Source organism: Myotis myotis, unplaced genomic scaffold (assembly GCF_014108235.1).
Source record: "Myotis myotis isolate mMyoMyo1 unplaced genomic scaffold, mMyoMyo1.p scaffold_m19_p_13, whole genome shotgun sequence".
NCBI lineage: Eukaryota > Metazoa > Chordata > Mammalia > Chiroptera > Vespertilionidae > Myotis > Myotis myotis.
The window spans coordinates 26,126,771-26,153,887 of NW_023416317.1; the positions used below are offsets into that span (position 1 = coordinate 26,126,771).

At 48.0% G+C, this 27,117-nt stretch overlaps 1 protein-coding gene across 1 annotated transcript; it reads right to left on the bottom strand.

Moving 5' to 3' along the window:
* Positions 1-452: 452 nt before the first annotated feature.
* GRK7 (G protein-coupled receptor kinase 7) lies at positions 453-26,233 on the bottom strand. Its single transcript, XM_036332353.1, is given in 7 exon segments — positions 453-1,110; positions 7,859-8,130; positions 23,956-24,002; positions 24,005-24,392; positions 25,628-25,733; positions 25,735-25,858; positions 25,861-26,233. Coding segments are annotated over 7 exon segments (1,608 nt in total). The 5' UTR covers positions 26,195-26,233; the 3' UTR covers positions 453-773.
* Positions 26,234-27,117: the final 884 nt, after the last annotated feature.

Sequence of the window (27,117 nt, forward strand, 5' to 3'; positions counted from 1 at the left end):
TTCCTTTTCCCAGCCCTCAGTGAAAACTGAGACTGCACTCATCTTTATGAAAAAAGAAAGGAAGGGAGGGAGGGAGGGAGGGAGGGAGGGAGGACAGGAGGAAGAAGGAAGAAAGAAGAGAGAGAGAAAGCGAGAGAGAGAGAGAGAGAGAGAGAGAGAGAGAGAGAGAGAGGCTGCCCTTTGAAGTGCTTTATGATAAATGCCCTCCTGATTGATCAGTTCCCTTTGTAATAGATTTTCGTGTGTTAGGAATGTAAACACGACATAAATGGAGCCACTTTAAAATGAAACCAGAACTGCCCCGCCAGAGAAACTGCCTAGTGTGTCTTGGGCCTCAAATCTCTGGAATGTTAAAACAGGACAAAATAACCTCTGGACTGGGCCTAGGGCAACATTTGTCCTAAAAATCTGTTTGCAAAGATAACAAGAAAGCAGTTCCTATAACTACTGGACTGGAAACTAAAATAGCATTATTGAGAATTAACATCACTGTGTTATGTTCTCTGCACCGATGGACGTGGCTTCCTCTCACTGATGTAATTGCCACCCTTCCCTTTCTCATACATTCCCGTCGCCTTCGCCTCCTAATCGGAACACCATTTGGGCTCCCGTCTGAATCAGTGCGTCCCAAATAGCTCTTCTTATGGACCTCAATAAATGCGTGTTGCCTCTCATCTTGAAAGGCCTTTTTTATTTTTATTTTTAGGTTAACAGGAACATTCGAGGATTAGGTCAGCTGAGACTCCTGCTGCCTGTCTGGTAGAGAGAACAACTTATAATAACAAACACACAGCAGACTTGGACGAGTTACCCTCCCCACAACCTGCAAGTCTGTTGGGATCGTTCAATTCTTCAAACAGTCCCGTTTCTATGATCTCTTCCTGCCGCGCTATGGGGACAGCACCTGTTGCAAATCTTTGGAAGAACTTCTTATCTTTATCATCAAACTTGATTCCCCGAACCTCAGAGAAATCTTCAGTGTCGTCGATGTCTTTGGCATAAACCACCGAAGGGTCTGGCACATATGGGGGTTCCACGAGGCCTGCTTCCAGGCGAGGAAGGTTGATGGTTTTGAAGAAAGGGTGTTTCCTGGGATCATCTGACTTTTCTCTGTGAAGAAAGGAGATGCTCAGCCCGACACGGTAACAAACCCAAACGGGAACCGTCCTAACAATACATAGCGTGCCGCGTTCTTTTCCTGTGACACAGGTCAATTGCCAAGACAGTATAACGATGCAAAGAGTCATTTACAAAAATGATAAATTTAAACCTCACCCGCAGCTCTGCCCTATGCAGACTGTAGCCTTTTATTGTTTGCAGACAGCCTTCACACGTAGATGTGATTTGCTAAGAATCTAGCAGTTGACACGATTTTCATTCTTGGTGTTTCCATGAAACACCAGCAAACGTCAGTGGGGCCAGAACCTGTTTGCCGGCAACTTCCAGTCTTCGCCTCTTGCTCTGCCCTTCAGGGTCACAGGAACAAGTTAATGTCTCTTTCCACATTACAACCACTCACATTTTGAGAGACCACACTCACATCTCACTCACCACAGAACATGATTTCTAGGAGCCCACCTAATCCCTGCCCCTTCCCCAACCCCCAGCTGGCATGATAATCTTTAAAAAACTTAAAACAAAATCCATTCGTAATTGTCAGTAGCATGAATGAGCATATGGTTGGTGCTCAAGACTATGTTTATTTGTTATCAAATCTTCCTTTCTTATGCTAGAAATTTTTCCAGTATTTGCCTCATAATAAGGGGGAAAATGTATGTTTCCAAATGTGTACCCTCTTCTATTATATTTACCTGTTGCTGTGTAACAAATTGCCCCAACATTCAGGGGTTTACAACAATAAACATTAATTATCTCACAGTTTCGGTGGGCCAAGAATGTAGACATGGTCAACTGGGTGCCCCTGCCTCGAGGTCTCTTGGGAGGTTGCAGTAAAGTTGTTGGTCAGGGCTGTGGTCTCATCTGAAGGTTCACCTGGAGTTGGGGGAAGATCTCTTTCTAAGCTCACTCATATAATACTGGGAAGCCTCCATCCGTCATCATGTGAGCCTCTCCATAGGGTTGCCTTATTATAACATTGTCACTGGTTATCCCCAGAGCAAATGATCAGGGGAGGGGGGTAGAGTTCAAGACAGAAGGCACAATCTTTTTAATACTTAATCTTAGAAATGACATCTCATCACTTCTGCCATATTCTATTTGTTGGAAACAAGACAGTAAGCCCAGCCCACCCCTCAGAGACTCCCCATCATGTCACATGATTACTGAAGCACATTCTGCCCAGTAAGATGAGTAGAGTCTAAACACAGTAAGGATGTTACTATTAATAGTGATAATAATTAACATGTATTCAGAGCCTACTCTCAGCTAACACGTTAAACCCTTCACTTATGTTGTTGTTCTGTGATTCTGGCCTAGTCCCATCCAGAAAGGCCATCCAGACCTCTTTGGGCTTTCCCCATTATAACCCGACTGAAAAGACAGGTATGGAGAGCTGCATCCTGAGACACTATAAGGTTTCTCTTTTCTTCTAAAGGTCTTCAAGTCTCCATCAATGGAAAGAAGGAAAAATGCAGACTTGCCTTCTCTTAGAATCTACTGCCCAATATCTGTGTGGTTTATAGCCTGTAGAGTAGAAGCCTTGAGGGAGGGTTACTGAGATGAACTGAAGCTTCAAGGACATATATATTCCCCAAAAACGTATACACTCACTTTTAATAATTATAAAGGCAGTGTTTATTAAAATACATTTTACTTTCAAAATTGAGCTACCAGCTATTAAAGTGTGAATACTTTTTGGGGGTTACTATATATAGTTAGTTAGTTGTATTGAGGTATAATTTACACAGCAATATTCACCATTTTAAGGTATCAGAGAGATTGGGTGGTGGGTCTCAGACAGATTTTAAATGTGGTAGAACAAGGATAGAACTAGGATTCTATCCAAGTAGATCAGGAATGAGCCCCAGGCCTGTGTCTCACAGAGAACAAAGGAGTTGGAATGGGACCAGGTGCCAGGAGGAAGGAATTTGTACCACATTATGGCCGCTGGCAGGCATGATCACATTGTCCCAGAGGTCAAGAGGGCGCCTTAAACTCACTCTGATCAGCTTTAACTTGGAGAAACCAGGATGGCCTGGGCTTGTCCGTCAGGATGGCTGAATGCAGTCCTTTTGCAGCGTGTCACATAAGACAAGGGGTCGATGAACCACTTAGAGGCTTTCTTTAATGTTCTTCAAGACCCCCATCTAGATGCCTCTGGAAGGCAGGGCCCATGCTTTATATCTATGGGGAGAGACTATTCCATGGTGTGACCAGTGCCTGACACTGCTGGACCCGCCAGCTAGATCCTGGCTGAAGCTTGCCTCTGGAAACTCCTCTCCGAGAATGTCTGAGGGACCCCTCCCCTAGCCCCCAGGTGTGCTGCTTCTTTGAACAGAACATTGTCCAGCCCCAGGCAAGCATGTAAGGCATTTCCCCCTAATTTGGGACCAGTCACCCCAGTACCCCACCCACCCTGCCCTGTACTATATAACCCTTATCACCTGCACATGGAGATCCATGGCATCTTGCCACCGCCCCAGACATGCCTCGTGTAAGTTCCCCTAATAAATCCTTGATGTAATGTTAGAACTGTCAGCCTCTTTCTCAGTCTCTTGGCCTGGGACATTTACATAACAATGTCCTTTTCCAATTAAAGTCTGTGTTTGCTGATGCTAACCACAGAGGACGAGGCTTCCCAACCTCTACTCCTTGCCCTCTGTGTCCAGGCCACCACAAAGCTGATCACTTTGATCCAGTTCACCTGAGATCTGTAGTTAGCAATCGCATGAAGGTGATTTTACTCTTGAGTCTTCCCCGGGCTGCTTTGTGCAGGGCGCTTTTGACCCATCTCCTCTTGGACCAAGAGGAGAGGCTACTGAAGGAGGTGGCGTCTTTTGTAATAGGCAAACTGGCAGCTAGCTGCAGGGAGACTCCCCTGCTTGCTGGAGTGGAATATATTTTCGAGCATTAACAGGGGCTCTTGGGTTACTGATTCCCACATGGGGATTATAATGGATTTTCTCATACCATTCAATGATGATAAGATACCAGCTGCCCATACATGAGAACCACACTGTGGGCTTTGGTCTGCCAAGAACAGCGGGCATTAGCCTGAAACTGCAGTCAGACAAGTGCATGGGTATTTGCTCTTGCTCTGCTGCATGGGCCGATCAGAATGAAACCTGCAAAATACTAAAGTGGCCTTCACCTTTGATTTTATTGGAAAACACCATGGTTGACCCCCACCCCCCTTTCCCTCTGGTAATCACCATACTGTTGTCTGTGTCTACAGGTGTTTTTTTAATCCCTTCACCTTTTTCACCCAGCCCCCCAAACCCTCTCCCCTCTGACAGCTGTCAGTCTGTTCTCTATGAGTCTGTTTCTCTTTTGTTTGTTAGTTTATTTTTGTTCATTAGATTCCACTTCACTTTATTTTAAATGCTCGTAGGTGCACTGGGGAGGGGGCACTTGACCTCTCTGCTATGTAACATGCTCTCCAGGCATTCGCTCTGCTTTGAAGGACACCCACAAAATTAATCACATTTGAGTGAAATTTTACTGCATTAAAAAAAATTAAAAAAAAAATATTTTAGAGACAGAGGAAGGGAGAGGGAGAAACATCGATGTGAGAGTAGAACATCAATCCCCTGCCTCCTGCACGCCCCCTACTGGGGATTGAACCAGCAACCTTTGGTGCATGGGAAGACGCTCAACCAACTGAGCCACGCCGACCAGGGCATGAATGAATTTTTTAAAACTATGAAGAGCTGAAATGAAAATGTTGGAAGGTTTTCTTTTTCACTGAACAGCTGGTTTTAATATGACTCTTCTTTAATGTTGTAAACAGTTATATTCAAAACAGACGCAACAACATATGCTTTATAAAAAGGTTTGATGGAGTAGCTTCAGGCAACGATCCAGTGCTTTAAGGTGGCATTTTCTTGAAGAAGTTTGTCAACATCTCATTGTATAGACCCAAAGTGTGCTTATAAAAGTATTGAGATAGATCCTCAAACACACCAAGTGGGTGGTATTCCCTCCGGGGAAGCCATCTAACGAGATTGCTCCCCTGTGTATGGTGGCAGCTGGGTACTAGCCTTATCAGGGTGATCACTTTGTAGGTTATATAACTGTCTAATCACTACGTTGTACACCTAAAACTAATATAACATCGTACTTCAACTGTAATTGAAAAATACATTTAAAAATATGAAAATAAAATAAAAGGGACTGTTCGCTTCCCCCATTGCCTCAGTCACTGTAGGTGTGCCCTCTGATACTCAAGAACCAGATGGTAGAGATGGTCGGTGGTCACCACATCCAGGTCTCTCCTTCCTGGGCACACAGAAGACAACACTGGCCAGCCTCCTCACCGTTAGCGAGGGCCCAAGGAATGTTCTGGCCATCAGACGTGATGCGTGAAGTGTGCCACTTCCCGGCTGAGGCAGCACAAAGCTCCCAGGTTCTCTTCTCAGGCCACGGCACCTGGAAGCCACCAGATGGATGCAGCCACGCCCGGCCGGTGTGGCTCAGTGGTTGAGCGTCAACCCATGAACCAGGAGGTCACGGTTTGATTCCCGGTCAGGGCATATGCCTGGGTTGCGGGCTGATCCCTAGCGGGGAGCATGCAGGAGGCAGCCAATCGATGGTTCTCTCTCATCATTGATTTTCTATCTCTCTTTCCCTCTCCCTTCCTCTCTGAAAACAATAAAAATATATATTAAAAAAAAAAAAAAAAAGATGGAAGCAGCCAGGATCTCTGAGCCACGGCTCAGCAGGGAGATGCCCACTGTATTAGCCAGGTTCTCCAGAGGGGCAGAACCAAAGGATCCAGAATGCACCACAGTGACATAAAACTTATTTTGAGCTAAGGGCATTTGAGAGTCAACAGAGGCACATGTGCATAAAAGCAGAGCCTCCTAAAAGAACTCAACTCATCAATCCCCTCCCTGGGGATTTTCAGGAGTTTTGGAACCAGGGAAGACTGACTCATATTGCCAGTGACAGAAATCAACACCACACCAAAAATAGATATCGTCACAAAACTATCGTATCTCCCATCTATTCTCCCGAGGGCCCGTTTACTTGCCCTAAAAGACATTCGTTCTCTCACAGTGCCCACCCCCACCAGGACTAACAAGTCATTTGCTTGCCTATAAGTGCCCTTCTCCTCCCCTTCCCCTCTTAAGATGGCACATAAGCCCCCAATTCTAACCACCTCCTAGTCACATCTGCCTGTGGACTCCTGCGCATGTACACAAAGGACAATGTCTTTTGCCAGTTTAGTTTGCAGGTCTCCATTCTTGAACCTAAGAGGGTAGAGAAAAATATTTTTCCTGGTGGAGGCTTGGCAAGTCCAAATTCTTTAAGGTAAGCTATCAGGCTAGAGAGCCAGGGAAGAGTCGCGGTCCAAGTCCAAAGCTAGGTTTTCTGGGAGAATTCTCTCCTCTCCGAGGCCTTCAACTGATTGGATGAGGCCCATCCACATTCTGAAGAATAATCTGCTTTACTGGAAGCCTACTGACTTATATGTTAATCTCATTTTAAAAAATATTTGCAGAAACATCTAGTATACTGCTTGATCAATATCTGAGTACTGTGGCCTAGTCAAGTTGATACTGAGTTTCACCATCATACCACCCTCCCTGCCCATTTTAGATAGGAGGATATTGAGACTCAGAGAAAGTAACTCAATTACATGAGGTAAAACGGCCAGTACATAGCAAATGATAGCAGAGCTGGAATGGGAGTCTGGTCTGTGGCTCTAAGCCCTTGTTTTTCTCCCTCTGCCAAGGGTTTCTTCATAGGTCAACTTTTATGTTTTTTTTTTTCTTCTAAAATATCTTGATCTTATTATTCCATTGTAAGCAATAAAACTTGACTTTCCTCAAAACTAATTTTGACCATATTAACTAATCTGGCAACATCATATGTATTTACTAAATATCTGTTGACTGGTTGATGCTATTTTACAGAGACTTTTAATAGGGGAAGAATTTTCCAGAGCTTTGGCACTCAGTACTGGTGTTTCAATTTTATTTTGAGCTTTAATTTTTGAATAGATAATTTATTCATGTCGTTCAAAATTCAAAAGATAATAGGGTTCTATAGTGACAATCCTCATTTGCATCCCTGTCACCAGCCCCCAATTTCCCTTTGTAAGAGGCAACCAATCCTATACATTCCTTGAATACTCTGCTTAAAATGGTGTATGCAGCTATTTGAATTACATATTTTCTTTCTTCCTTTTTATATATGCTGCTTTGCCCCTCACTTTTTCAGTTTAAAATATATCTTAGAGATAGTTCCATATCAATTGCTCATAGAGTTTGAAAATATCAGAAATACTTAACCATATAATATGCAAATAATAATCCTATATAATAAAAGGGTAATATGCAAATCAACTGAACTGCTGAACAACCAGTCGCTATGATGCGCACTCAATGCAGGAGCTGCCCCCTGGTGGTCAGTGTGCTCCCACTGGGGGAGGGCTGCTCAGCCACAAGCCAGGCTGACGGCTGGTGAGCACAGCAGCAGTGGTGGGAGCCTCTCCCACCTCAGCGGCAGCGCTAAGGCTGTCCCACTGCGGCCATCAGTTGGACATCTCCCAAGGGCTCCTGGACTGCTAAAGGGTGTAGGCCAGGCTAAGGGACCCCTGAGTGCACAAATGTCCTCTAGTAGGACAATAATAACACAACATAATCCCAAAGCTTTATCATTAACCCACAACATTCTCCAAATGCCTGTGGACAATGCTGACATCATGAATCATCTCTATTACATGGTAATTTACCTGCTTCCTAAGCGTTGCTCTGGTTTCTTAGCCAAGAAGAGTCTGCAAATATCTTTGGCTTCCTCTGTGAAGTCATGTTGGAATGTGACCTCTTCTTTCAGGGTTCTTTGCTTTAAATCCTCTTTACTGATTTTTTCCTTGTAAACTTTGAATGGTGTTCTTCCAGCAACCATTTCATAAATACTGCATCCCATTGCAAGCCAGTCCACGGGATAGGAGTAACTCACTTTTTCCATTAGGATTTCAGGCGCCATATAACCATTGGTTCCAGCCTGAAACACCCAAATAAAAACAGAACAAAACAAAACAAAACCACTAATATGAGTGTAACAGAAGTTGTTGATTGTCTATCCAATACCCATTCTCCTTTTCTTTTCTTGTTAAGGGGTTTATTAATTTACTAGAGGCCCAATGCATGAAATTCATGCAAGAGTAGCCTTCCTTCCCCTGGCTGCCGGCACTGGCTTCCTCTGGCACCCGGGACCCAGGCTTGCTTCCCTCCGGCCGCCTGCAGGCACCCAGGACCCCAGCTTCCCTCGCAGCCCCGGCTTCGTCCGGAGGACGTCCAGTCTAATTAGCATATTACGCTTTTATTATTATAGATTTGGCATGACATTGTGTCTAACCCATTCTGTTCCCTGCTTTCCCAGCAGGCTCTGGGGCGGTCGGGCAGGACATAATGCCCACTGGGCCAATGACCTATAAAAAGGACTTGGCTGGAGTGCCTATGAAAGCGACCATGGAGCTGCTCTTGAGGAGAGAGAATCACTTGCCCTCTCTTAGTCGCCTCACCTCCTCTTTAAAGCTGAAAAGTTCAAGTGGATTCTCTCAAACCTCTAAGTTCTGCGTTTGCTTTATTTATTTATTTATTAAACAATTTTTCTCCTTTAAAAAATTGATTTTAGAGAGAGGAAGGGAGAGACAGAGAGAGAAAAACACCGATGTGAGAGAGAAACATTGATCGGTTGCCTCCCACACGGGCCCCCATGGGTGACCAAACCTGAAACCCAGGCATGGGCCCCGCTTAGGAATGGAACCTGTCACCCTCTGGTGCACAGAAGGATGTTCCAACCAACTGAGCCACACCGGCCAGGCCTGTCTGTTTTAAATCACAGGTAACAGGAAATTAGATGCTTTATTTTTTTTAAGGTTATGAGGTTGAGCACTTCATTGCTAATTTTGAATGTTCACATAATGTTATCTAGTCTATGATGTTTCCTACTCTATTTGCTGTGCAGTAATATTAACATCACATATCTTGGTCTGTCTGCCTCTGCATTAAAAAGTGAACAGTCGCTTAATCTAGAAAACCGCACATATGAAACTTCATTTAACATGCATGACCATATAATGTAGGCATACCTCTACTGACAATATATACCAAACGACCACTGAGTTAAAAAAATTATATATATATGTAAAATACACATAACACAAAGTTTACCATCTTAGTCATTTTTAAATGTACAGTTCAAGAGAATAAAGAACACTCACATCACTGTGCAATGAATCTCCAGAATGCTTTTCATCTTGCAAAACTGAAAGTCTAATATCCACTAAACAAAAATTCCCCAGCCCCTGGCAACCACCATACTACTTTCTGTCTCCATGAATTCGAATACTCTAGGAACCTCATATAACAGGAATCATACAGTATTTGTCACTTTTTGTGACTGTGTGGGATTTTAGTACATTCATTCATTCAACAAATATTTAACGAATACCTACAACATACCTTGTAATGATAAACTATGTATTTACCTGACAATATGTTTTTATCCCCCAAACTAAGTAGCTTTTGGTTAAAGCATAATGTATAACTTCTCCAGCAATTAAAAATGCAAACAAAAACACCTTAAAGTGACAATAAGCTTATATTAGAGCAGTAAGACTTAGAGCAATAGAAAATTTGATGTATCATCTGTTCCTGTCTTTCAACCAGGTTACTTAGCTTTGCAGTATGTACCTCAAATGACCCAGAAGGAAGAGAAAGGGATCTATTTTGAGATGTTCTTAGTTCCATTATTCATAATGGTCACAAGCTAGAAACACCCACAATGCCCATCAATAAAGACAACAGACCAGAGACTAGTGTTAATACCAAGAAGTGTATATATGCACGCCCCACACTGGTGATCGAGTCCGCAACCCGGGCATGTACCCTGCCTGGGAATCAAACCGTGACTTCCTGGTTCATAGGTCGACACTCAACCACTGAGCCATGCTGGCCAGGCAAATACATGTTTTTAATGTGCACAGTGTACATAATGTCTTAGGATATTAAATTTGTAATAATTTTTACACAGATAACAAGAAACAAAATTAAATGACCCAAGCACTAATGAGGCGTAATTGGCTGTGCAAGAGAATTCTGGGAGTGACTGGGGCCTGGCAGGCTGGCATGAGTCAGCATGGCACTACTGTTTTCACAGAGGCAGCGTGTATGTAGTATGTAATTTGGGTGAGCGTCTATTCCGGTTTGCCTGGGACGGTCCCGGTTTACATCTGTTGTTCTGGTGTCTTGTCTAGTTTTGCATTTGCCCGGACAAAAGGGTATTGTAAGCTCCTCTGAGGCCCAGGATATAGTTACTCATCTTTGTATCCAAACCAGGTACTTACTGCCTCCCTTGGTGCTTGCCCAACAAGACGGTGTAAACCGCAGTAAAAGCTGGTAGCTAGATGTTTTCCACTCACTATGGAGCCATTCCCTGCAGTGAGTTCTAGAGATACCAAGACATATAAGGCCTGGCGCCTGCCCTTGGGAACTTACAGGCTGGTGGAGACAGACAGGTCCAAAAGTTCATTCAATAAAGTAGGGTAAATGCCATAATGGGAGTATAAAGCCACAGGGGAGAGACTGCTATCCCGCTAACGGGCCTGTGCAGGAGATGCAGTCAGGAAAACTGTGAGGTGTTCAGGGACCTTTGAGGACCTTTAAGGAATTTGACATTCTGAAATATAAGGTCTATGGGATGCGATGGTGGGAGGGGAGGCTGGCGGGGGGAGGTGGATGAGTCTGAGAAATGCTGTAAGTCAAAGTAGCAAAAGGCAACCCCAGTCTTCCCTTTCCCTTGTATCTCTCTATTATAGGCCAGGAGGTTAAGTACTCCACCTCCCAGCATCCTTTGCACCCAGGGTGGTCATGTGATGTGAGCAAGGCGAAGGTGCTGGGGGGTGGAGGTAGGAAAAAGAAGGGAACTTACTGTAAATACATAAAAGATATGATGGATTAATGGATCAACAGAGGGATGGATAACAGATGTAAACTGGGCAAGCAAATATATGGTCACCCAGATTACGTACTATATGCGCTGTTCCTGCTCCCCTGCCCACTCCCACTGCCCCAGAATATCCTAGACCTCGTATCCTTTGTATTTCACTATGAATCTCTAAAAGATAGTCATTTTTAAAAAATCCAAAAACCAATCACGACAATACCATTCTCTCACTTAAATCACAATAATTCTTTAATATTTTCAAATATCTGGATATGCTAATGCTGTCCCAATTGTCCTATATATTTGTCTTCCAAACAGTTTGTTTAAATTTGGATTCAAATAATCCATATGATTGATGGATATGTCTCTTAAATCTCTGTGAATATATAAATTCTTCCTCTGTTACCACCCCTTGCAAGTTTTTATTGGGAAAATCTGGCTAAACTGTAGAGTTTGCCACAGTCATATTTTGCTGACTGTACTTTGGTGGTATCAGTTACATGTTCCTCTGTACTGTGTATTTCCTGTACATTGATAGCTAGATCTAGAGGCTTAATTTTTCTACTGAGCTTTTCATTTCTGCAAATATGTTTTTATTCTTTATTTTTTAAATTGATTGATTTGAGAGAGAGAAACATTGATTTGTTGTTCCACTTATTTATGCATTCGTTGGTTGATTCTTGTAATGTGCCCTAACTGGGAATTGAACCCTGACATTGGCATTGTGGACAATCCTCTAACAACTGAGCTACCTGGCCAGGACTGCAAATATGCTTTTATTAATATATAATTAGCATAGAATAATGTGCACAGGTCTCAGCTCGTCAGTTAAATAAATTTTGATAATTGAATACACCCACGTAATGCCACCTAAACAAGATATAGAACATTTTCGTCTAAGAAAGTTCCTTGTGCCCCTGTCTAGTCCATTCTCCTCCCAGGCAACCACTTTCTGGTTTCTGTCACTGTAGGTTCATTTTGTTGGTGCTTGGATTTCATATGAATGAAATTGAATGGCAGATACATTTTTGTGTCTGGCTTCTTTTTTTTTCTTTTTTAAATTGTTAACACTGTTATAGATATCCCCTTTCCGCCCACCCCGCCCACTTTGTGGCTTTTAGATGTTTTTGAGATTTATCCATGTTGTTCTGCAAACATATCAGTGTTTTGTTTTTTAATTTGCAAATATCCTTGTTCTTTTTCTGAGTGTTCCTTGCCTTATAGCATATGTTCTTGTTTCATGGATGCAATATCTTCTCTTAAATCTCAAAGGATATTAAGTATGTTTTAAAAAATGGTCTCTTCTACTTCCTGCATTGTTCCTGTTTTCTACAAGTTTGTTTCTTCTGTTTTCTTTCTTTCTTTTTTTAAAAATTTATATATTTTTATTTCAGAGAAGAAGGGAGAGGGAGAGAAAGATAGAAATATCAATCATGTGAGTCACTGACTGGCTGCCTCCTGCATGCCCCCTACTGGGGATCGAGCCTGCAACCTGGGCATGTGCCCTGACCAGAATAGAACTGTGACCTCTGGTTCATAGGTTGATGCTCAACCACTGAGCCACACTAACCTGGATCTTTCTTTCTTTTTTCTTTTCATTGTATTTTATTTTAGAGAACTTTTTTGAAATGACAAGTGATCTTTGACGATTTGTTCACATGTAAGAGTGAACACTAAAAAGCTAGCATGAAGCTGATCAATGGATGGGCTTTACTGGCAACCCATGTCAATGGGGACCTCACCTGTGAGTATCCATTGACCTTGTTGGGCTGTTCAGTTTCCCCATAAAGATCCTCCAGTACCCCACCTGAGAGGTGTCAGCCTGCTTCCCCTCATTCTGGGAGCTGAGGTGGGGAAGGGATGGAGGGTCTCCCTGTATTCAGTGTTTCACTATCCTCAACTCTCAGTTGGGCTGTATGTTCCTATCCAGCTTCTCTCGGGTTTAACCTCTCCTGCTGGGGTGGGAGAGGCACAGAGGAAAGCCACAAGCAACATCCAACTGCAGTTCAGACCGCGGTGGTTGGTCAGTCCTACTCTGTGTGTGTCACCCTTCCAATGAGCACATTTCGGAGCCGAGAGACTTTAAGGATTAGCATCGCTAATCAGGACCAGAGAGACGCCAGTTTCTCAGTAGGAGGTGGAAGGTGGAAGTGGAGAACATGCCTTGTCCTGGAAAAAGGCATGTGAGACGCCTCCTGGGAGAAAAATTAGAAATCATAGCGGACAATACTGACTGAGCGCTTATCACATGCTAGATACTTTCTCAGTAGCATTACCTGAATTTCTTGTTTAAGCTTCATGATAATCCTATGAGACAGAGACTACTGTGTCCCCCATTTTGCAGATTAGAAAACTGAACCACAGAGAGTTAAATCTTGCCCACGGTCACCCACCCGAGATTCCCACCAGGTTTGCACTTTGAACCACGGCATCACACGGCCCCTATGGAAGTCGGTGAAATTGCTTTTCCTGACCCTCCACGTCCCCTTCAGGATTCGTTTTCTCTCCGTGGAGTCCCCTCCTGCCCTCTCCCCGTGTGCCAAGTACTAAGTGCTCTCCTTGTTCCATTCTGGCTTAAGCTGCTTTCCTTTACCCTTTCCCAACAAGTTCTCCTTTCTCTGCCCCTATCTCTGTTCATCAGAGGCTGGCTGGGCTGCTCCCACTACACAGGCTGCTGGGAGGTGGGGGCCAGACCCTGCAGTATTCTGGGAACACGGTGTTCCCTCCCCAAGAAAATGAATGAAGAATTGGCCTCCGTCTTTCCCGCACTGTAGCCCCCGTTGGTGGAGTGGAAAAAACACCAGCCAGCCAGGGCAGCCCGAGATTCATTCCAAATAACTTTCGGGACTAACTTTGCCTCTTGGCCCTAGCCTAGACAGAAAAGGTGCTGGTGGGATTCTGAAGGGCACCGCCGCCTTGAAGAGTGGAGGTATTTCACAGGGGAGAAGAATGGAATTAGAGGCTCACGCCAGAGTCCAAGCACCCAAATTCCATCGCAGCCTCCAGCTGAAAAAATTAATGGCCTGCCCTTTAAGCCGTTTGTCTTCTGCATGTGAACTGCCTCCTCAGAGTGGGGTGGGAGGAGAGAATGGGCCAGGCAGCATGGGGCCGGTGGAGCCAGCTGACCTCTCTGGCTCAGTTTAACTCTTGCAGTGACAAAGGGCCCCGCGCATTAGTCTCTGCGCCATCAAAGCAGTCGCTTTCAGTCCGTGTGACCAGAACTGCCATTGCCAGGGCTGTAGGGATCACCAAGTGTCAGCAGCAACACATCTCTGAATGGAGGTTTCTGCGTGGTTTGCCCTTTTTTTTCTTTCTTTTGCTTCATTTTGTTTTGCTTTTGGTTTTATACATAGTGCCCTTTGGCGGACGCACACAGTCAACACCTGGTCGGGCAACACAAAGTGTGCCCAGCATTGCGGGGCCTCAGGCACCAGACCTCACAGGGTTTAGGAAGCCATGGAGGGGCTGCCCCCTCCCCAGCTGCCTCCTAGGGGGCAGCAAGAAGTCCTTCCACCACAGCCACGGCCTGTGGATTCTTAGTCCCATCAGGGCCACCTGTCACCTACAGGTGTCCAGACTCTGACACCCTACAGTTGGGGCCTGTGCAGACACCAGCTACATCACTATTGCTGTTGGATGTGGGTTTCCACTGACCCTGTAGCCGCTGTCACTCTCATCCCTGGGCCCACAAGGGGCTGAGGGGCCGGGCCGGGGCGGGTGTATTCTGCACTCACGGGAGCCCCAGTGTGGCTTTGGCCAGCGGTGGACTGTGGCCTCGGAGGTGATGAGAACAGGGAGGGGCCTTCAGCGGGTCTCAGAGGGCACAGCTCCTATCTTAATAGTTGTACACGCCCAGAGAGCGGAGTGTGCGTGGGCACTTGCATGCACGCGCAGGCCCATCAAGGTCACAGTGAGGAGTAATCTCCCCTTCCACCGAATCTGGAAAGTTGGCGACCTTAAAGCCATCATTAGAAGAAGTGCCGGTGCCACGGCCCTGGTGCGGCCAGGTCAGGCTGGATTGGACGACCAGGTGGGGAGAGACAGACCAGGACGCTCTCTGCCTTCCAGGCGGCAGGGTGGCCTGGGCCCCGCAAGCTGGCCAGCGGAGCAAGAAACCGCCCGCGGCCGTCTCCTCCGCCTCACTCCCCCAGCTCATCACAAACCAGATCCACTTGACAGCACAATCCAAACAGAAGAGGGAATCAAAATGTACATCTTTTGTTTGCCGTGGCAGGAGAACTGTTGAGCAGAGGAAAAAAACAAGCTGAGCTTAGCGCTATCAGCTGTTTCCTGGGGTTCGCTCCTTCCTTCCTCCGAGGGGGGCCTGGCCGCTTTGTTCTCGTTCCCAGCTGCTCCTCTGCGCCTTTAAGCGGTGGCCTTTGCAGACCTCGGAGGAATGCAGCCTGAGACCCCAGGGGACTTGGTTCCGAGGCTCCGCCCTCCCCGCCCACACCCCTCCTCCCCCGCCCCCCCTCCCCAGGTCGGCCCCTGTGCTGGTCTGCTCACCCCGCCGCTTTGCTCCCACCCGTCTCTCTCTGCCAGCCGCTTCCTGGCTGGGGAATAGGAGCCTCACCAGAGGTGTCTTCCTACTCTTTCTGACACCCCTGGGAAGACACCTTTCGGAGAACCCCAACAGGGACCCAAGAGAGGGGTCCCTGCAATAATGCTTTCTGAGCTGCCAAACCTGGTGTCAGTCTGCTGTGGCTCTGATTCCAGCGTTAGCAATTATTAGCTGGTCACCCCGGGCTAGTTACTCAACCTCTCTGAGCCTCAGAGCTCTGACCTCCTAGGACTGTGATGAAGATGAAAGTGATTAAGACACGCTGATCGCCCTCCAAAGCCTGATACATAGCAGGCCCTCAGTAGGGCAGCAAGGATGCTCATCAAGCCTGGGCTTTGGTTGCCTCAGGCAGGGCCGCTGCACAAGGAGAAAAACCCAGACGCCTCTAAGACCCCATCAGAGCGAAAGGCGGGCCTGGCACGCCACCAGCGATCAATGCAGTAATTGCGATTCTTTCACCCGAGTGTGTTCTTCGGTGGTTTCCTGTCCTGTGAATCCATCCAGCAGCGGGCTGAGGCATATTTTCCATGCCGCCTCCAAGATGCTCAAAATAAAACCACAAGTGAAGTTCCACGTGGCTATGAGGAAGGGAGACGACTGTGTGCTGCTTGGCTCAGCCTAGAGGTGAGCTGCGCCCTCGCCCACTGCCCACCCAGGGCAGCCTGGGACTCCTGCCGGCTCCCTGTGCCTCTCAGGGAACAAGGCACAGCTGCAAAGCTCACCTGAGCAGCTGCAGTACCTGTCATGTCAGGTGAGGCAGAAACGATGCAACAGTGGGGATTGTGACAGAGGCTGGCGCCTGGCTTCTTGTAGGATAATCACAACAGTCGTTTCTTCCTTCCCTTCCCTTCCCCTCCCCTCCCCTCCCCTCCCCTCCCCTCCCCTCCCCTCCCCTCCCCTCCCCTCCCCTCCCCTCCCCTCCCTTCCCCTTCCCCTTCCCCTTCCCCTTCCCCTTTCCCCTTCCCCTTCCCCTTCCTTTCCTTCCTTTTTCTTTTCTTTTTCCCTTCCCTTCCCTTCCCTGCCCTGCCCTGCCCTGCCCTGCCCTTTCTTTTTAGAACAGTCGTTTCTTGATTGCCTACCAAGCAGCTGACCCTCTGCCAGGCATTTATCTACCTTGTTACTTAATCTTCTCAAGCCCAAGAAGCAGGTGGTATTAACCAGGCTTAGAGAAGAGGCATGGCTTCCCTGGGGTCAAGTACAGGGCTGTGGCCAACAGTGGCATTTGGAAGAAGGCACTCCGCATGCCATGTGCATGGAGCATGGGCTAGCCATCAGTCCCCACTGTCTCCTGGTCAGGTGGCCCGTGAGGGGTCAGCCTGTGCCTCTGTACACAGCAGCCATAGTAAGTGGCAGACTCACTGGCACTCACCCTCCTTCCATCTCATGATCCTATGGAGCATTTTTCATCACTTAATCTGAAGGGATGCTCTGAGCTCCCAACACGCGTCCACATCACATTAGGTGACGCAGCGGCCTGTGGTCCCTGGGTCGCACTGTGCTGCATGACAGCCCCTCCTGGTGCACCCTGCAGGCCTCTGGCTCCCTCCTCACCTCCGCGGCTCACAGGCAACGCCGGCCCGCCCAGTTCCAAACCCCCTGCTTCGCCTCCCTACTGTTGACAATCTTCCAGATCATCCTTCCAGGGCTGATTTAGTCACTTCCAACCCTGAAACCTTCAGTGGCTCCCCAACACCCGTGGCATCGGGTTCAAATATCCTTATCTGACTCCTCCAGCCTCCTAGGCTGGCATCTCTCGTACCTTTGTCACCCCTCACACGCTGTGACTACTCGCCCGAGACAGCTGCAGAGCCACTCTGTTCTGTGACCGGACTCACACTCTGTTTTATGATTTTACCTTGGCCAGGGTTTTCAGCTGCGGCCTCACGGACACTGTGGGCCAGATCATTCTTTGAGGAGGGATGCTGTGCTGGGCATTGCCCACTAGTTACCAGTCATGACAACCAAAATGTCTCCTGACGTTGCCACATGTCCCCTGGGGCCCAAATCGCCCTCAGTTGAGGATCACGAGCATCTGCTGATCCTGTTGCCTGGCCCACTTGCCTTCCTCTTACCCGCCTACCTTCTGTCTGCTGTGTAAGTGTTGACTTGGTTGTCATTTCCACCTGGAAGTCCTTCCCGGCCCCATGTCCCCCTGTCAGGCTGGGTGCCCTCCTTACACGCAACCTGCACAGCCCTGACCACACTGCCTTGTCACTGCCCTTTTACATGTGGGTCTCTTCCCCATCCTGGGGCTTCATGAAGGCAGGTGTGTGTTTACCAGGTTCCCTCTTGTACTCTGGGTCCAAGGCTGTAGCTGCAACAAAACCTCACCTAACACATACCTGGACACCCCTCTCTCCCTGACCCCATATCCCAGACACCACGGAGGCTTGTTCATTCTGAAGTCTCTTCTCAATTCATCCATCGCGCTCTGGCTCCACTGCCCACTGTGGGCTGAGCTGCCATCATCTGTCATCTGGATGACAAATGACCACAATCCACCTGAATCCCCTCTGATCTGTGCTCACTTCTGTTGGAGCAATTTTGCAAAACAGAATTCTGAGCATGTTGTCTCCTTGATTAAAGCCTTTCAAAGGCTTCATGGGCTCTTAAGCAAAAAATCAGTCCTTTACATGGCCGGTAATGCAGGTTTGGTGAGGCCCCTGCCACCTCTCCAGCTTCATTTGAACCATGTTTCCTCTTGCTTTGTGCTTTTCATTTCCTGGCTTCCCTCAATTTCCCCCAAAGCAGCAGTTTGCACTGATGATTCCCATCGCCTGACATGCTCTGCTCCTCCTGGAGTGGATCCTGGGGGACTCTGCCCAGATCCCCTCTTCAGGTTCTTGGCCTGCACTCTCCAGACGCTGGGACGAGGGCCAACCAGTGCAGTGGGACAGGGCCCTGTGCTGCAAAGCAGCCGATGCTGGGGTTTGATGCAGTTTGGCTGTAGGAAACTTTATTGATTGAATGGTTTGAGAATAAAGTCACACATGGGGCAGTGGTAGGGGGGTGGTGTGGTCATGGCTGCTTTTGTAGCTGGTCCTATGGGCTCTTGGAACCATCTGTGGGATCTGCTAGATGCCATCCCGACGAGCAGCTTGTAGGGCATCTCTGCAGAACTCGGCTCAGCCAGCCTGCCTTGGCATCAGCATGGACATCGTACCTGCCCAGGGGCCCCTCATAGAGCTCTGGGGACCCCACCACCAGTGTTTGTAGGAAGTCCATGAAGAACCCACTGCTGTCCTGCCCTGTGCCAAGCCTGCAGGTGCGGCGCAAGGTGAGGCCCCCCAGCAGGATGGTGCTGCTCCCCTGCCTGGCGGACAGTGGGGGCTTTGAAGGCTGTCTTGACAAATTTTTGAATTTGTGTTTTGTAAGTTAAATCCAGTGAGACAATGGAGTATGTGCCCAGGTCCTGGAGCCTCGGCTCCCACGCCTGGAATCCTATCTCCTGTCACCTCCCTGCCTCTCCGCATGGGTTCTTGCCTTCTGCAGCAGGGAACTGCTCACCCAAGGTTCCCCATTCTGCCAGCTGGCCAAGGTCACCGACTGGCTGCTGGAGGGATACAAAAGCCTGGACAACTCCTAGAGCCACCCCAATTCCAGAGCTTACTGAAGGACTGCCTGAGGTCTTAGTTCAAGCTCATTGTGGGTCAGCTTCTCTCTTTGCCAATCCTGCCTTCCTCATGCTGGTATCTCATGGGAGTGCACCCTAATAAATCTTCCACGTGTAAATCTGTCTCAGAGTCCGTTTCCAGGGAACACAGCCTCAGACACCACCCCAACTTCTTTGCTGAGTAAATGCCTGTCTATCTCTCAATAGCAAATAAGTGGTATCTCCCTGAGGTTAATTCTGATCCTCACACGTTCAGTCAAATCCTCCTTGGAGAGACCTGTGTACCACATCTTCATAGCATTTATCATAATTGAAATTTTACATTCATTCGAATGATTCCTAAGTTCTATCTCTCCCCTACTAGACCCTAAGCTCCACGTGGGCAGAAAACCATGTCCATTTTTAGCTCATCATTCTATCCCTCATGTTTAACTCAGTCCTGGAAAATGCTCAATAAGAATATGTTGAATGATTCATTGAGTGAATGAATGAATGACTGCCTTTTCAATGTAGGAATGTTAAAATAATTCCAAGACTGTTGTGAAGATTTTTGAATACTCTTAATAGTGGTAAATACTTTGAAAATAGACTTGAAGGTTTTTCTTCTTTTTTTAAAAAAAATATATATATTTATTGATTTCAGAGAGGAAGGGAGAGGGAGAGAGAGATAGAAACATCAATGATGAGAGAGAATCATCAATCGGCTACCTCCTGCATGCCCCACACTGGGGATCGAGCCAGCAACCCACGCATATACCCTGACCAGAAATTGAACTGTGATCTCCTGGTTCATAGGTTGACGCTCAACCACTGAGCCACGCTGGCCGGGCTAGACTTGACGTTTTTGTAGTGGTCCGGTTTCTAGGCCCTGGCTGGGTAACTCAATTGGTTAGAGCATCGTCCCAATATGCCAAGATTGCAGGTTTATCCCTGGTCAGGGCACATGCAGGAACTAACCAATGAATGCATAAATAAGTGGAACAACAAATCGCTGTCTCTCCCTTCCTCTTGATCTCTAAAATCAGTTTTTAAAAAAAGTTAGTAGGAACTGAATTTAGTTAATAATGGTTGTGATAATTTTGGTGGAGACCATGAAGTAACCAGATGCCTCTCCTATGTGGCTCTTAAACTGTTACTCAGAAGTAAATTTCAAAAAGAAAAAAATTTGGCGCAGGGTCCTAATGGTTGTGATGTCTGTAGGTGTTAAGTTCTGATGATATATTCAGAAATCTCTTAAAAATCACTTACTCAGTATGTCTCTGGCACTGTGTTCAGTATAATAAAGGCTTAAAAATAAGTATAATAGTGCCCAGCCTCTGTCACCCACTATCCTTCTGAATGTAAGGAGTTGGCCAGAGGCTTTAAGGCGGAACAAGGTAACCACACGTGTAAAAGCTTTGGGGTCGTTATTCTAACTTCCTTTCCAGTCTTGACCAAATAACAAGTTCTAAGGACCCACGTTCCATAAAACCTGAAGGTCACCGTTGCCCACATTGAATGCTGAATCTGGAAAGTCCCAGCATGAGCCCCGCTGCCCAATGTTCCTATGATATTTTCCTGGAGTCTCTAAAAGGTGCTATGAGTTCGTTTTAGTGTGTGCATGTAGACGTCAGCTGAGAACAGGCAGGGGTGCTTATCACATTTATTACAAGTGAGTGTAGACAGTGGCTGGGACCACGTTGAGTGATATTGTGTCGCTGTGTGGGAGGCTAGGTCTGAGACATAGTGCGGTGTATGTGGGGGTGCTAGTCTTCTGAAGTCTTAACTCTGTCAGTGGTTCAACTAGGCTTGTGGTTGGTGTCCATATCAGACCAGACCGAGGGAGAGATGCTAATGCCATCTCGTGCACTTATTCTGTCTGAGTTTTCCAGAGTGGCGAGCCTTTTACAGCATTAAAGACCATAGGCCACATCTGCTCTGTGTGTGAACTTAACAAGGTGGAGTCAAAACTGTAAGTGCTCTTGATCTGACATATCTGGTTCCTATCACGTATTAGTGATGTGGCTTTGGGTGAATAACTTAACCTCTCTGAGTCTCAATTTTTCTTTCTTAAAAAAAAAAAAAAAAGTGTTTTTATTGATTTCAGAAAGGGAGAAGGAGAGATAGAAACATCAATGCTGGGAGAGAGAATCATTGATTGGCTGCCTCCTGCACGCCCCCACTGGGGATCGAGCCCACAACCTGGTCATGTGCTCTGACCAGGAATCTAACTGTGACCTCCTGGTTCATAGGGTGACATTCAAGCACTGAGCCACGCCAGTTGGGCTCAATTTTTCCATCTGTAAAATGGAGCCAATACTGGTCCCTATCTCATAGAAGCTTTTGTAAAGGATCTAGATCCCATTACTCCTTGATTAAGAGGTCAGAAAGCTTCTGAACTTTTTAAACCATTGAGGTAACAGCAGTTATTAGAGGCACCCACTGTTTTTGCCTAACTGACATTTACTTCCTTCCCATTCTTTTCCATCCTGATTTTCCCTTGGAGAACGCATTTCTCTTTTGTCAGTTCGCGAGATTTAGATGGACAGACCTTCTCCCTGGCTCCTGGGAACAGCAGTGACCTATCTCATCCTGGCCAGTGGAATTGGTTTTGGTTGGGCATGTGACCTAAGTTATCCACGGAGGGTCTTCCCTGGGAATTGTGAAGGAACATCTCCACCTGCCTGTCACACAGGTGCCTCATAAGCAATACAATCACAGTTAAACTTGCCAGTTTTCCCACAGTTCTGCTCTTCCTTCTGATCACAGGAGCTAGAGACCCCCTCCTCACCCGCCCCCCTCCCCTCCCCCCCCCCAGCTCACTGTCCCTCACCCTGAAGTCCCACCAGGTCTCTTTCCAATACCTCCAATTTACAGCCACTGCTTCAGTCCTACTGGCTTTTGTAGGCCTCCATCATCCCTTCTTGGGCTTTGACTTGCTTCTCTGCCTCTCATCTACCTTCCAAATTGGTCTTTTAAACATGCAAGTTGACTCATGTCATTCCCTTCTTAAAACCCTACAATGGCTTCTTGTTCCCACAGGAAAGCATTCCAGTGCCCTTGAACGATACTACTAAGTCCTACACATCTTGTCAAAACCTTACAGCCACATACAATCAATGACCTGCAATTTCTAAAACTTGCCATGATTTTCCTCACTTCCTTGCCTGACTGCTTTCTCTGCTTTGTAAACTAAAAACTGTGTAAAAACAAAGTTTTAATTGAATATTTTTAAATGTGCCTTGGGCCCTTGTCTTCCTGGGGAATCTCCCACCTTTGTTCACAGAAACTCAGTGATAAAGACCTGTCAGAATTCCAGAGACTTTGTATTGTTTGCTTTAAAAAATTGCTTAATTACATATAACTAGAGGCCCGGTGCATGAAATTTGTACACTGGGGGAAGGGGATGTCCCTCAGCTGGCCTGTGCCCTCTTGAAGTCTGGGACCCCTCAGGGGATGTCTGCCTGCTGGCTTAGGCCTGAGTCCACTGGGGATCAGGCCTAAGCCAGCAGGCAGACATCCCTCTTGCAGTCCGGAGTTCTCGCAGTCCGGGGCTCTAGCAGTCCAGGACCCCTCGCTCCTTACCGCCCACCTGCAGCGAAGGCAGGAGAGGCTTCTGCCACCACCACTGCGCTCGCCAGCCGTGAGCCCAGCTTCTGGCTGAGCGGTGCTCCCCCTGTGGAAGCACACTGACCACCAGGGGACAGCTCCTGCGTCAAGTGTCTGCCCCCTTGTGGTCAGTGCATGTCATAGCAACTGGACATTCTGCCATTCGGTCGATTTGCATATTAGGGTTTTATTATATAGGATTTCACCCTCCCCTTTTTAAAATCCTCATCCAAGGAGTGAGGATATTTTTTCCATTGATTTTTAGAGAGAGTGGAAGGGAGGGGAGGTGGGGAGAGGGAGAGAGAGGAGAGAGAAAGAGAGAAACATCAATGTGAGAGGACACATTGATTGGTTGCCTTCTGCACTTGCCCCAATTGGGAGTGGGGGTCGACCCTGCAACTGAGGTACATGCCCTTGACTAGGAATCAAACCTGAAACCCTCCAGTGTGCAGGCCGATGCTCTAACTGCTGCCCAGGGCTAATTCTCTTTTTAATCAAAGAATTCTCTGCAAGCCACTTTCACCAAAATTGATCAAAATACACATCAGTTGCCTTTGTTCTCTTTTATATTTTTCATTTCAAATTTCATCTTCATGTAATATAAAACATTTCCCCATTCCACACTCAACAGACAAGGCCATATTTAATTCAACATGCTAAGAGTTAGGGGTTTCTTCTTTTTCTTTGTCTCATCCTATTGAAGTTTATCTGCAAAAATTCTGGAATTTTAGAATCCAGCCCCTGGAATTTTAGGGCCCAGCCCCTCATTTTCCAGAAAAGAAAACAAAGGCTCTATTGACTCAGGAACATGGCATCAGGAACTTGGTTATCAGTGGAAGAAAACCAGGTCCTGGTGTTAGATTCAGCATGGATTATCCCCAACTCACCAAGAGGGCTCCCCTCAGCCTCCATCGAGAGAAGAGCTAAGTCGCCCCCAAATAACCAGTTAAGCTAATCCTCTCACACCACTCCACTTAGGCAAGATGACAACCTAAGGGCTTTAGGGAAAAGGAAATTAGAAGAATTAAGTCCAAGGCTCTGTTTGCCCTGGGAATAGAACAGCCCTCTCCTCTCCAACTCTGTGCCCCACCCTACGGGCAGAGGGAGAGCCACTCACCTTCTGGGTGACAGGCCTGCCATCCGGGATCTGCATGGCCAGCCCAGGTCAGACAGCCTGCAGTTGCCAACGTCGTCCAGGAGCACGTTCTCAGGCTTCAGGTCCCGGTAGACGATGCCGAGAGAGTGCAGGTGCAGCACCCCACAGGTCATCTGGGCCGAGTAGAAGACCACCCTGCTCATGGCCAGGCTGCGGGTGCCCACGCTGTAGATGTGGAACTTGAGGTCTCCCCCGTTCATCAGGCTCATGACCAGGCAGAGGTGGGACTTGCTCTCAAAGGCGTAGGCCAGGGAGACAATGAAAGGGCTGCTGATCCTCTCCAAGATCTCCTTTTCCAACAGAGCCATTTTCTCACCATTTTTCTTCTTCAGCCGCTTCTTGTCCAGCTTCTTACAGGCATACATCTTACCAGTGTTTTTCACCTGGACAGCACATACCTAAAAGGAGAGAAAGAGAGGGAGAGGAAGAAGTAGGACGCAGTGGAGAGGCGGCGGGGGGGTGGGGTGGGGGGGGGGAGTGAGGAGGGAGGGGCGTGGCGAGGATATGGAAGGTGGAGGGGTAGAAATCAGCCAAAGTGAACAGGCGGCAGGCGTCTGAGCAAAGAGAAGCTGTAACTGAGAAATGTTCTTCCAGAAAGAGCTGGGACCACCATGAGGTACCACTGCACCCCACTGTACTGACAAAAGGGAAGATAACAAGTGTTGGTGAGGATGCAGGGCACTGGCACCCTTGTGCATTGCTGGGGGGGATGCAGAATATAAACGTTTGGTGGTTCCTCCAAAAGTGCTCAGAGTGGTTCTGTTCACAATAGCCAGAAGGTAGAGACAACCAGGTGCCCACCAATGGATGGCTGGATAAATGAAATGTGACATACCCATGCAATCACAGATTGTCCAGCCCTGGAAAGGAATAATACATGCTACAACATGGATGAACCTCTGAAAATTATGCCCAGTGAAAGAAGCCAGACACCAAAGGTTACAGATCGTCTGATTCCATTTATATGAAACATCAGAACAGGCAAATCCGCAGAGACAGGGAGCAGACCAGCTGTTGCCAGGGACAGAGAGAAGGGGGGACGGGGAGGGACAGGAAGGAGGAAAATATCCTGTAGGGGTGATGGTTGTACAACATCGTAATGCACTGAATGCTACTGAATTGTACACTTTAAAATGGTTAATTTTGTTATGTGATCTTACCTCATATATGGTTAATGGTTAATTTTAATCTTATGTAAATTTTACCTCAAAAAAAATTTGTTTTCTACTTAAAAAAAAAGAGTGAGCACAGCAGTGGTGCACAATGAATTCTCCACTTTACCTTAAGATGAGGGTTTTCTCAGATCTCTGCAGTTTGTCTCAAATTCCCCCTCCCCCGCTTACCACCATTAAGGGGAAAAGGGGCTCTCCATCACCTGCTGCCATTCTCCACAATGTCCGGGGCACTGAGGGGGTGCCCGGTGTGCACCCCAAGAGAAAGATTCTTGGCCAGTTCCACATTTTGTCTTTCCTATGCCGTCTCATTTTATTTCACACATGCCACAGGTGGCATGAAATGAGTATTAAGGAAATTGCCTTGAAATTGAAAAAAAGAAAAGAAAAAAGGCAAAACAAAGCAAACCCCTTTATGCAGTATCCTTCAGCTTCCAGCCTGGCTGTTCTGAGCCGCTTACCTCCCCAAAGCCACCTTTCCCCAGCACGCGGAACTCGGTGAAGTACTTGTCGGACACGGGCTGCATCTCAAAGACCTTCCACCGCAGAATCTGGTCGTAGAAGGGGCTGGCCCTGCAGGAAGGCCATGGCCTCCGCCCGGGCCAGCGCCACCAGGGCTGCCCGCTCGTCCTCGGTAGTGGCTGCCAGGCACCTGGCGCTCAGAGCCGGGCTGAGGAAGGCGGGTGGGTGCCAGCAGCGGCCACCAGCGCCTGCAGGCTGCTGCCCTTGGCCGGGCCCTCCGCCAGCTCCCAGCTCTGCACCTGCTCCAGGAAGGCCATGGCCTCTCGGTACCGGGGCACCGTGGCCAGGAAGTCCGGGAAGAGGCGGCGGCCGACGGGCTGCTGCTCGCACAGTCTGTGGAAGTCAGGGGGCAGTGCCTGGGGGAGCGGGGCGCAGCTCTGCGGCCCGGGCAGTGCCAGGCTCCGGCGCCGCCGCTGCAGCTCCCGGCTGTCTCCGTCCCACATCTTCCGGGCCTGCAGGTAGGCCGTGTTGGCCATCAGATTGTCCAGGCCCCCCATGTCCACCATGGCTGAGCACAGGGAAAGGAAAGGCGTGATGGAGGGCTGCGGGGGACTCGGCCGTCTGGCTACCCGCTGGCTGGTTTGGGTTCCCAGGTTCAGTAACTCCCGGGGATTTGCAGGGAGGCCTCTGGTCTGCGGGTGGGACTGGCGGGGCTGCAGAGAGAGGTTTCCCAGGTAAGAGGCTTTGCTGGCTATGGATAGCTGGTCAGGGAAGGGCACCTTGCAGGTGCCTCCTGTCCTCGGAGGCCGCGCAGCCTGAGACACCTGCCGAGGCTCCTGGGGCGTTACCTGGCCTCCCGCTACGCACACCTGCTCCCTGAACACACAGCAACCAGGTTCCAAGGGAAGGGGTCAGAGTGAGGTGGTGCCACGTGTGTGTTTTCAGCTGTTTCTAATTTTACACGTTTCCTAGCAGCCTCAAGCTCTGTGAGCCCCGCAATGACAGGTCAGGAAGAGGACCTGGAGAAGCTGGAGAGCTTTTCCTCCTGGTGACCAGCAGCCTGGGGCAGAGCAGGCTACAGAAGAGGGTGCTCTGAGCGCAGGGTCCTGAGACCTGTCCCTGGAGGCCCTCGGGGACTCGTGGCCTCACAGTGCGTTGTGCTCTCCCATAGCCCCCCTCCCACCCACCCCGAATAGTCTGCAGAGGTTGTCCAGTTGTGGCTCTCTCAGTTCTGAGGAGTCTGTGGCCTAAGGTACCAGGTTAAAAAAGGGGGAGTCACCTTGACCCCAAACATCCCACAAAGTGACACAAGCAGGAAGAGCACACCAGTGCACACATGTGGCCAAGACCGTTCCTGGGGCACAATCTGAGTGCAAGGGAGCCTTGACGTGAGGCCCAGGGTAGGCAAGTTTCAGGGTGGCCCCTCAACGCCTCTGCCCACATCCCTCGAGGAGCCAGGAGGCTTCCCTCCACCGAGATCGCTCAGAGC